The sequence below is a fragment of the Musa acuminata genome, chromosome BXJ3-4, assembly GCF_036884655.1.
Source record: "Musa acuminata AAA Group cultivar baxijiao chromosome BXJ3-4, Cavendish_Baxijiao_AAA, whole genome shotgun sequence".
Lineage (NCBI taxonomy): Eukaryota > Viridiplantae > Streptophyta > Magnoliopsida > Zingiberales > Musaceae > Musa > Musa acuminata.
Window position 1 is genome coordinate 7,545,410 of NC_088352.1, and position 12,033 is coordinate 7,557,442.

At 44.6% G+C, this 12,033-nt stretch overlaps 1 protein-coding gene across 1 annotated transcript; it reads right to left on the minus strand.

The window, feature by feature from the left end:
• Positions 1 to 224: 224 nt before the first annotated feature.
• On the minus strand, positions 225 to 7,912 carry LOC103981063 (ABC transporter B family member 19). The gene is made up of 10 exons (XM_009397647.3): positions 7,472 to 7,912; positions 7,324 to 7,378; positions 6,967 to 7,142; positions 6,706 to 6,906; positions 5,206 to 5,465; positions 4,454 to 4,770; positions 4,133 to 4,356; positions 2,758 to 3,583; positions 2,430 to 2,671; positions 225 to 1,657 (listed from the first exon to the last, which is right to left on the minus strand). Exons 1-10 carry the CDS (start codon positions 7,730 to 7,732, stop codon positions 449 to 451), a joined length of 3,771 nt encoding a protein of 1,256 aa, XP_009395922.2. The 5' UTR covers positions 7,733 to 7,912; the 3' UTR covers positions 225 to 448.
• Positions 7,913 to 12,033: the final 4,121 nt, after the last annotated feature.

The window sequence follows — 12,033 nt, forward strand, 5'->3', positions numbered from 1 at the left end:
TTTTCTTGTTATATTCTTTTCATTTCTATTATTTAATATTATCTTTTTCTTCTTTATTTACCTTGACGAAAAAGTCTCTTACCACTGTAAATGCAAGCAAGCAAGAACACAACACTTGGGAGCCGCCCGTCCGACGTACCTGTTCTATCAGTGGTCACGATGGTGGCCCCAACGGTGGGGCCAAGGTGGCCCTACGAGGCCCGAGATTACCATCAAGCTTGATACAAGCTAAAATCTCTACGGCTTCAAAGTCGAAAAGATCACTTTGGTCCATACAAATATTACCACCACAACATGACCCAATACACTTCCCCTCTCCTCCAACACCCCCATTTGATATGTAACGTCGAGATGCGGCACCAGTGAGATTAGATAGCAGTAATTAACCTCGTTGCATCTGAATCCACCGATCTCAAAGTCTGTTCATGTCGATGGCGCCGTTCTATTGTCAAACATGGTAGTGTTGCAGTTGCAGCAACCGCGAGTAGGCTCCGTCGGGCCGGGCGACGAGCTCGGAGTGGCTCCCTTGCTCCACGATGCGGCCTTCCTGGACCACCCCGATGGAGTCCACCCCTCGGATGGTGGAGAGGCGGTGCGCCACCAGCACGGTGGTCCGGCCCTTCATGAGCCGCTCCAGTGCCTCCTGCAGCACGCACTCCGACTCCGCATCCAGCGCGCTCGTCGCCTCATCCAGCAGCAGCACCGCTGGATCCTTCAGTACCGCCCTGGCGATGGCGATCCGCTGCTTCTGCCCTCCCGATAGCTGCACCCCCCTCTCGCCCACCGCTGTCTTGTAGCCGTCCGGTAGCGCGCTCACGAAGCCGTGCACATTGGCGGCGCGTGCTGCCTCGATTACTTCCTCCTCCGTCGCGCCGTCCTTGCCGTAGGCAATGTTCTCCATGATGCTCGCGGCGAAGAGCACCGGCTCCTGCTGCACCAGCCCGATCTTGAGCCGCAAAGACTTCAGGTTGAGCCGCTTGATGTCCTTGCCGTCGATCAAGACCTTCCCCGCCGTGGGGTCGTAGAACCGCTCGATCAGTGCAATGACGGTGCTCTTCCCGGAACCACTGGCGCCGACGAGAGCGTGGCTTTGGCCGGCACGGATACGAAGGTTGAAGTCCTTGAAGATGGGGACATCAGGCCGGGATGGGTAGGCGAAGTCGACGTGCCTCAGCTCGATCTCCCCACGAACGGAGTCAACGTGCTCGGCCTCTGGGTCATCAGGTTCGACCCGTGTGCCCCGGTTGAGGATGGCGAAGACGGAGCGGATGGACTCTCCTCCCCGGACGATTTCAGGGGCGAGGCTGACCGTCTCGGCGACGGAGTTGGCAGTGACGACGAGGACCACGAACACCTTGATGACCTTGGAGAAGGTGGAGGCGCCAGAGCGTACGAGATGAGCACCGTACCAGAGGATGAGGGCCTCAGAGGCATAGAGGGACAGCTGGGAGAGGCCGTAAAGGATGCCCGACGTCTGGCTCCGCCGGAAGCTGCGGCGTTGGGGAATACGGAGTTCGTTGCAGAAGAGGGACAGGATCTTGGCCTGCGCATTGAAGGCCGCTACCGTGCGGATGTTGCTCACGCCCTCCCCCGCGATCATGCTGGTCTTGGCGTGGGCCTTGGCTGTGTCCCCGGCGAAGCCCTTCAGCGACAGTTGCTGATGATGACATTGGCAAGAAACAACAGTGAGATGCTGCAACAGCACTCCATAATCGGAATTCAAGTTCAAACGAGGATGAACAGTATTAAAGTTCAAGCCAAGTAAGAGTACAAAACAAAGAAGGACGAATCCGAGGGGAAGAGAGAGAATAGCTCAAAAGGCAAACCCAGAACGCATCACGAGCACGAGAATCTCTCCCAAGTACTTCCTGCAACCAAGGCCGACCTGCTCACATGGATTAACTTCTTCCCACTGCCTCTTTCTCACGACTTTTTACCATGCCCAGACAAAACAATTAAAAGATGGCAGAGCCCTGATGCAGAGCGCCAGCAAAGTTACTCGAGCTGCACAGAGACAGTCGGGCCACACACAGCCTCGAGAACTCCATGTGTTGCAACTAAAAAATAGCCTAAATGAATTCTGGGGACCTTCCTATGCATTCTCAATATAATTATCAGATCACAGGGAACAACAGTATCTTGCAGGACTGATAGGAGCCTACTGTATTAGCCAGGAAAGCACATGTGTGACAGTATTTTATGGCAGTCACTATCTCTTTGGCTACTACTGTCCACCATCACAAGGCTCACTCTATCCGTTACCTTGTGGTCTTCCTACTGGCTATGAGGGTCAAAAGATATCTGGGTTTATATCAATCTAGATATGGTGCAAGGACCTGTGGCATCAGCCGGCAACTAAGCCCCAAGAACATCTGGCTCGATCACCCAATGCAAAATGCATATATAGCTTTCAGATCAGAAGAATTTACCTGGGCGAAGTTGGCAAGCACCAGAAGAGGGAAGGTGGCGAGAATGAGAAGAGCAACACGCCATTCGACTACAAAGCCAACTATGAAGGAAGTAAGAAGTGAAGTCATGTTCTGCAGGATTACAGATATCCTCTCGGCAATTGCAGATTTCACATCAGCTGCATCATTGGCTAAACGAGCAGCCACAAGGCTTGAATTGTTCTCTTCCTCATCAAACCAGCCAACTTCGTTCCGTAAGATAGCTGCAGAAGCATTTTTTTGGGATTCATTGATTGGAATATGCAGCCTAAAAGAAAGAAGAAATAGCACTGGAAGAGTTCTGTCATACCGGCAAGCATCATCCTTCTCACCCTGGTTGTAAGGTTTTCCCCCATGATGCTAAAGAAGTAATGCTGGACCAAATAAGCAACAACTGCATAGAGCCCTGTACCGATATATATGAAGACATACTCCCTTGTCTTCCTCTCCATAGCATTTGGGTCTCTGTAATAGAAAACTTCAATCATGTTGCTCATGACAATTGCAAATGTTGGACCTATGAACCCAGATAGAACTGATCCTATGGCACCCATGATGGTATAAGGCCACTCTGGTGCGTTTAGCTTCAGAAGCTTGAAGAAATAGCCACGAGGTGCTGGATACTTGCGAACGTTATCAGCATTGGACACCATCTCGATACGACCATCTGCTCCAGTGCTGTACTGATAGCTCAAGTTCCTTAAACTGCCAGATCGAAGAGACAAAGATTTTGTGGAAAGTGAATGGCTCAGGCGTGAAGACCGGGATCTGCGAGTGGATGGACCGCCGAAGTCTCTGTTCCTCGCCATCTCTTGGAACCGTATCAGAGATGCATAGGCTCCGGAGCTCCCTTTCGCCAGGAGATCCTCATGTGCTCCAGTTTCAACAACTTGCCCCTGCTGAATGACAGCAATCATGTCGACATTTCTTATAGTCGACAGTCGGTGTGCAACAACAACAGTGGTTCTTCCAACCATCAGACGATCTAGAGCTTCCTGGACAATGCTCTCGGATCCTGCATCCAGGGCACTGGTAGCTTCATCAAGGAGAAGGATCTTGGGATTCTTAAGCATGGCTCGGGCAATGGCAATACGCTGTTTCTGTCCACCAGATAGCTGAACTCCCCGTTCTCCTACCTGTAATTGGTAAGCACGATATAATTAAACAATCTCTCTTCAACTTGCAAACATTAAGCAGTAGAAGAAGAGAAACTTTCTACAAAAAATGACATTTTCATCTGCTGCTTTCTGTACATTGAAATACCATCTTTTGGACTGCATTTCAAAATCTTCAAACTGAGTTGACAATTAAATAAAAAATAACATAAACACTTTCAAAGTTCCTCGAAATGTGGATTTAATGTGGTCAATATTGAATCATACTAGATTTAAAAGCATCATCAAGGTTTTAAAGGTGAATGAAATTACTTTAAAGAAAAGAACTTCATCAAGAAAACAATCAGGATCCTAGCTCGACATGTTCTCTGCTACTTGCACGAAAGGGTTTTAAGAGCAGGAGATAAATGAACTAGAGCATATAGAGTAGAAAAAACTCTAGGTTCCCAAACCTGTGATGAATAAAATTTCTGTAGAAGAAAAACTATAAATAATTCATTGACAAATATTAGAAAGCATGGGTTTCAACTCCAAGCTTTAAACTCATTAACTAGAAACAGTGGCACTAACCTGAGTGTTGTAAGCACTTGGAAGTTGTGATATGAAGCTATGAGCATTAGCAGCAGAGGCAGCAGCTTCAACTTCACCAATTGTTGCATCAGGTTTTCCGTAGAGTATGTTCTCAAGTATGGTGGTAGCAAAAAGTGCTGGTTCTTGATTCACCAAACCAATTTGTTCTCTTAGCCATTTTAGTTGTAAAGTCTTTATATCCACATTATCGAGCAGAACCAGCCCTTTAGCAGCAATAATAAGAAAAGTATCATTGCAAGGGAAAATTAGACAAAACCACCATATGTTTGCATGTCAAATTAAAAACTTGTGAAAAATTACCTTGGTTAGGATCATAAAATCTTTCTATCAAAGCCACAACTGTGCTTTTTCCAGATCCACTACCTCCCACGACAGCAACTGTCTTCCCTGCTGGAAAGAAAAGAGAGAAATCTCGGAAGATAATGACATCAGGTCGTGACGGGTAGCTAAAGGTTACGTCTTTGAATTCTATGTTTCCGTGGACCTCTTCCAAACACTTCCCATCTGACTGGTCCTGAATTATAGAGGGTTTTTGCCGGATAATCTCCAATAGCTTGTATCCAGCAGCCTTTCCTTTGCTGAAGGCCCCAAGGTTTGAGAATGACTGACCTAGGCTCCTGCAGTTGCAAGCATATGCAATTATTACCAAAATATTTTCAGTCTAATGAAGACAAATAATTTACCGGCATAGCTCCATCAAGATCTAATGGTGTGCAAAACACTAAAAATTGTGACAGCCCATGAATCAACCAGTGTCCAGAAATCATTCTCACATGTAGAACATTCATATTGTTGAACTATGTGGCACATACAGATTAGCATTGGCGTTATACAATACATCGTATAAAGATCCCAGAGATGCAACTTTGTGAGTTAAATCTTTGCTGAAGATGCAATCCAAGAAATACATACAAATATGAATCTAGCAAGGGAGAAGATCCTAAGGTCTTCTCCAATCTCCAAGTTACTAATGCATACTTCTATATTGTCAACCATACAATTGCAAAACAAATGAGTTTAGTAGTAATCGTAAGCATAGTTTAGAAACTTACATGCCACCGACAATAGCAGAAAATATGGCTGTGAAGGCCTTCCCGCCATCAGTTTGTCCGTTCCTAATAAAAACACCAGCATACCAAAATACCAAAGCCCATGACATGCAAGCAATCCCATATGTGCAGCCAATACCGAGACCTTTTGCCATCCCCGCTTTGTATCCGAGCTTCAATGTGTTTTGAATTGCTTCAGAGTAGGAATTGAGTGCTTTGTTTTCTCCAACAAAAGAATATACGGTCCGAACTTGTGCAATAGTCTATGAGGGTTCAGAGGAGGAGATCTATCATATATACATCCAATCGAATCTGAAGTTCTAAACTGCTATTGCAGGAAACAAGAGGAAAATTAAAGATTGTAATCAATGTCAAGATTAATGCACTCAAGATTACTACGTACCACTGATTCCCAGATCTTCCTTGCGATTCAGTTAGTGGATTAAGCAACCCCAATATATATAAAAATGTTAAAGCCTATCCATTGAGTTAGCTAGTTAGAAGTCAATAAAATGGTTGTTGAGTGTATATAGATTCTACCATTTATGGATGCACAGACAAGCTATAAAGATTTTCTTTCTGAAAACAAAGAGATAGATACACATTTAGTTTTCAGTAGTTGATCCCATCCAATAAGTAATTCATGTTAGGTACAAAGCAAAAAGATTTGTAAACCATAAGTGACTTCAATGTCTTGACATCATATGCAGAACAAATACACTGTAAGATTATAGCAGAGAAAATATTCTTATAAATTATGGAGCTCTTACTTCATTTTACTAGGTTTTCATTCTTTTTTGTGATATTTTTTCCTCAAACAATCAGTTGAAATAGTTTCTGCAAACATGCTCAAATGACTCTATTTCTACTGATAGCAAGCCAGTTTGTATTCTTCATTCTTTCTTTTGAATTACGTTCCGGTCCATGTAAAACGAAGCCATCAGCTAAACATACAAGAGACCATGCATGTTAAGACTGATGTAGACACAATCCTTATCAGGGTAATCCAGTAGAAGTTCCAGCTAACCTGATCCCACTTAATTGAAAGACGTAGACAGCACCGTGCTCATCATGGAACTCACTGAAAGGCCCACAAAAAATCAGGTCAAATACAGTGGATGATCATCATGTCATATGTATTTGATGATCATCTACTGTATTTGACATGGAAAGAAATCAAAGGGGACCATGGATAGATCAGGACAACGGAACAAGATGAATAGCGGTCACACTAGAGTAGATCTCTACGTGTTAACTAAACCCCACGCATTAGGATCTTAAATTCATCTGTCTCTTCCTCCTCAACACTCCTTCTTAGTGCCTGGCCAGGCACAAGGTCTCCATCAAAAGCACATGGCACCAAGAAAGGCCTTATAGCAGGAATAGCCACAACAGCGAACCCCCTGCCCCCGCACCCACCAACTAAAACACCGCGCCGTACGCAAACACCTAAAGCATATTGACCACAAGGACCTGGATCATGGCGGCGCTCGAAATTTTCACCTGTTCGGCGACGATGCCGGCGTTGGCGTAGGACTCGCGGCTCTTCGAGGTGAGGCCGGTGAGAGTGTAGGCATAGAGACCTCCGGCGAACGCGATTCCGGGGATGACGGCCACGCTGAGGAGGGCTAGTCTCCACGCCGAGATGAATCCGACCACCAGCCCGGCCAAGAACGTCGACAGGTAGTGAATGAAGTTACCGACCTGCTCACATTGAAGCAAAAGGTCATGATGGCATAAGGAGAGACGGGGTGGCGGGGCTACCTTCTCGCTAATGGCGTCTTGGACGAGGAGGGTGTCGGTGGAGACACTGAAGACGATGTCGCCGGTTCTCGCGTCGGTGTCGAAGAAGCCAACGTCCTGCCGCAGCACTGCCTCCAGGTACCGCCGCCGGAGCGCGCTCGCCTGCCGCTCCCCGGTGTACATCCAGCAACCGATCTCTGCGATCGGGGCACGGAGGGGTCAGGAGGAAAGCACACCGAGGGTGTCCGGATCCGACGGAGACCGCCATTGACGGCTCCATCTCCAGCTCGGAGAAGATGGGTAAGCTCACCGGGAGGTTGCGTTAGTTTAAAAAGAAGCAACATCTATGTGAAAAGAAGACCAAGAATACTGACTCACCTGCGTAAGAGGACAAGCAAACCACCAACCCGAGGTAGACGAAATAGAGGGCGTACTGAAAAGAACGATAAAGAAGAGCATTAGAGAACCACAAACGAACAGGTGAGATCTTCTCAAATGGGGAAGGGAGGTGACACGGTAAGCGTACCTTGGACACCTCATGGGTCATGACGGAGAGGTGGGTTTGGTTCTTGCCGAAGCCATTGACGAGGTCGCCGAAGAGGAGGAAGAAGACGGGCATGGCGGAGCCATGCACCACCGCCCCCACGCTCCCCGCCGCCATCAGCAGGCAGTCCCACCGGTCCGCGAAGGAGAACAGTTCGTGGAATGCCGCGCTCTGCTCCTGCCTCTTCTTCTCGCCCCCGTCCCCCGCCGCCGCCGCCGTCTTCCCGTCCCCAGCGTCCGCCATCGCCGTTCCCACTTCACCACTTCTCTTCAGATCTGCTGCCGCGCCAAGCCTTATGCGGTGAGAGCTCGGATCGACGCTGCGAGGCCCAGGATCTCCGCCATTAGAACTTGGAAGAAGAGAGTGTGTATGTGTGTGCTTTGCTTGAGATGAGAGCCAACAAAGAGAGAGATATAGAGCTCCAGTGAGATCCCGTCACCTCTGGTGAGTGTCACAAGCTTCGAAACAGGTGTTTTATTGCTGCAGTAGCGAAGTTCCAACTATAAATCTGGGCCGCTAATGCTCACGAGGGAAAGGGTGGGCCCTCGAATCTGGACCGTCAAATGCTCACTGATTGGATCAGGTCGAAGTTACAATTACGAAAACGGGCATGCACGGAAACAGTTCACACAGAATAAGAAATTGTCCAAACACGGCGCCTCATGGCGTGTACCAACTCGCTTACCCACTAATCCTGCTACGCGGGTCCCACATCCTTATGACACCCGAGCGAACGTGTGCGTTGGGTGTCCGTTGAATCTTAGGTGTTACTCGTGACCTCGGCGTAAAGAAACGGTACGTTTCAACCCTCGGAGCGACCACCTCGATGGATATCCGGGGCCCATCTCCGCTAGATAATCTCAGCCGTCAGATTTACGACATCTCCGACTTTGAACGGCAAGGATGGGGTAGTAACCGTGGACCCCGTCCTTGTAGGGAGCAGCATTTTGTCCTGGGTTAGAAGACCAGTATAGTTCTGGTCCCCTTTTCTTAATGTCACTTCATTTCCATTGGTTCATTTATCAGGATTTATATTATTAATGAACACTAATTGAAGACTATTAAATATCCGTATTTATAATCTACAGTATATATGATTCATTCTTTTGTGCATTAATTAGGGACCCACTGTCACTAGTACTGTTTGATTTCCCTTGGATCATTTATTAGCTTTCTATCATTAATTCATACTAATTTAGTGCTCCTATATATGTTAATGTTGCATGTATAAATTTTAATTTTTGAACATTAATCAGGGGTCTCCTGATATTATATGTTGTTGACTTTCTATACATCATTAATTAGGGTCATATTGATAAAAAGGATATTAAGTATAAACTTCTTTGGAACTTAGGGACCCTCCTATTGATTTAGATCATTAAACTAAAAATCTATCATGATAAATATTAATTTTGGGAGGAATTTTAATTCAAGATATAATAGGATGTTAATTATAATTCTTAAGTGTTATTTGAAATTAATTTAAAATTTGATTTTTGGGAATAAAAGGTAACTTAGGCATAAATTTTATATGTTTTTTTTTCTTAATTGTATTGTTAAAACATTTTACTGAGACATTAGGTAAGCCTATGACTAGTTTCAAAAGAACAAAAATAAAATAAATTTTTTAGGATGAGCTTAAACATAATTAGTATTCATTTTAGTTTTTACTAGTGATGGTATTATGGTGTGGGCATGATATGAGGTAGAAAATTGGAGCCATATAGCCTATCATTTTGCATGTCATCAAACAAGGATGTAGCAACCATTATTTTCACCTCCATTGTCTACATTTCTGATGAACTCAGATTTGAATAAATGACTGAACCCTTTGGAGTATGGGGATTGATATCATCATCATCTTTAATAAAATACTAATGACAAAATAGAGCTACTTGTTGTTGACTTAAGCAAGAACATGACTCTGAATTTTAATAGGAATCCTGATACCAACACCTAGTTGAAAGATAATCCACTGTAAAACATTGAGTGCTCAGAGTTAATTATTTTTTATTCCTAGAACAATTTAGTGAAGAATAAATAAGGAAATGATCCTAAAGGTCTAAAGATGCATTCTGGTAGATGATTAGGCTTTGTGGGGGACAAAGGTTGCATGATCAAGTGCTTCGTTAATTAAAACCAAAGACACTTGAAAGTCAAATGTGAGTCTCTAGGCATATTCATACTCTATTTAAAGGCTATTATAATTGGACCATTAATATTATTAATATTGTTTGTGGAAGCTAGATTGAAGATTAGCACCTAATGCTCATTAAAACAATCTCTTTTTCCATCTCTCTAATATTAGTGTTTTAATTTTTGTTCTTAGTACAATGATAGCTATTGTAGCTACTCAAGTGAGATTTCTAAAGATGCATGTTTTAGAGATCAGATGCTAAGTGAATTGGAATCAGTGGTACATGAAGTTCTCATAAGAATGTCATTATCATGTACAATTTAATGTTCCATCATATTTTTCAGTTAAGCAGTAAATAAATGACATGTTTATGTCAAATGTTCTTCAAAGTTTATCAACATAAGCTGTCCAAATTTGTTTTCACCTCTATAAGTGAATTCTCTCTCTTTGTTAGCTTCATGGATTTGAATGAGACTAAATATGTCTTGTATTCTACTTGTACTCTAAAATGACACTATGAAGCCTTCAAAATGGATATTACACCATGCATATCCACTTGATCCAAGTGTGGAGCCACCAACAAGGAACCCTTAACAAGGTATTGCCAAGGTCATGAAGGGTTCCCAAAAACAATTAGCTCCTAGGTTATATACACTAGACCATCTAAGTGTGCTGTGTTTGACTCTTTTCTTGGCCTTTGACCCACCTCCCTAGCACAACAAATGATGAAGTGACAATCTCAAGTACCAATTTCCATGTTTTGCCACTGCATCCATCATTCACCAACCTTTGTGCTATGACATATAATATCTTGTGGCAATCATGCATCTTCTGGATCATTTTCCCCAAGGAATTTTGTCAAACAATGATTGAAATATCTTAAGTTACCTACTTTCCAATGCTCATGTGTTTACTTATCACATATACTAATTAATATGAACTCAAATAAGTTTAAGATGGAAGTTTTATTACTCATGACATGTATATATATGTAGTCTCCCAATGTGAGTGGTTCTGCCACAGATTTTAGGGCTAGTAATATCAAATTCCCTACAGCTTTCTACCCCTTTCTTTTGCACCCTTTCGGCACTCTCAAATGCATGCTTTGCATATTAAATAAATGTTGCATATATTATGCATACACATACACATGGTAGGGACAATGTGACCTGTTTATCTTGATATCTTGGGTTAAAGTAGAGGTGCTTGAATTATGATTCAACATATTATAAAGGATCCTTACCTTTACATGGTTTGTAAAAAGAAGACCCATCTCACATTGAGTTGGATAAATAATATGCTCCATTCTTGGATCTTACGAACATCGAGCAATCTCACTTTCCATTCGTGATGATCTAACACACATCTGTATTTGGATTAATATAGAACAAAGAGAAAGCAAGAATATGCTCCATGCTTGGACTTTGCAGATCCATCTCAAGCTTTACTACTCAAACTAATACTTCATCACTTTCCAGTTGCTAGCGATGATGAGCTTTCGAGGTGTGTGGGCAAGAAAGATATTGTAATCTTGAGGAAGGCATCATGGCACACAAGCATAACACCTGTGATGTCTGCAGTAAAGTGCAGCAGCAGCATCGTAGCTGCAATGAGATGGTGAGCCAGTTGATGCCATCCAGTCAGTGTGGCAGGGACTATGGATGGACTCATGTGCTGGCTCCTGAAACCCTAAATTCTTCTCTTTCGCGTTGGATCGATGTGAGGGTATCAGAGCCAGCCGTATTGAGAGAGGATATGATGAGAAGGTGAAGAGCAAATGAATCCAAAGGCCACAAGCATGGAGTTGGTCTTCCGAAGCGAGAGCTACTGTGCTGTAGCAGGTAGCAGGTAGCAGGTAGCAAAAGACACATATAGACTGCAACACTCCACAGAAGAGACGTCTGACGGATCGAGAAAGCTTCCATGGTGAGGCGTTCGGATTTGGAAGATGGCTTCAGAGTCGAGTTTGGATGCATCCACATAACTATGCGAGCATGTGATGTGACAGAGAGAAAGTCTAAGAAATCTGATGCGCGCGCTTATCGTTCACGTGATTGCCTGCACTTGTCTCTTGTCGCTGAACGTTCGACAACAAAGGCTGTGTGGTTTTTGGTCCAGTGAGAACAAACCCCGCATCTTCTTCTTCATCCTCCTCCGGCGATCACCGAGGCTGCAGACTAGCTTCTGTTTCTGGAGGAACGAAGAAGGAGAGGAAGGGATGGTGACGTCTTCTCTCCGCTAGTCGGCCGCTAAACTACATGTTGGCCAGTCACTGTTCGGGCACAAGCGGGGGTGTCGTATGGCGCCCAACTCCGAGCTTGGTTGGATCACGCTGGCGGGGCCCAGCGCGAGGTCTTGGGGAAGCCACATCAGCCTTGAACTGCTTTCGAGGGTGATCCAGCCCATC

Coding starts and splice junctions, on each gene's coding strand:
- LOC103981063 (XM_009397647.3), bottom strand. CDS start 7,732: ATGGCGGACGCTGGGGACGGGAAGACGGCGGCGGCGGCGGGGGACGGG. Junction 6,907..6,966: donor AAGACGCCATTAGCGAGAAG/GTAGCCCCGCCA, acceptor CAATGTGAGCAG/GTCGGTAACTTCATTCACTA. Junction 2,672..2,757: donor GAGAAGGATGATGCTTGCCG/GTATGACAGAAC, acceptor ATGCTTCTGCAG/CTATCTTACGGAACGAAGTT.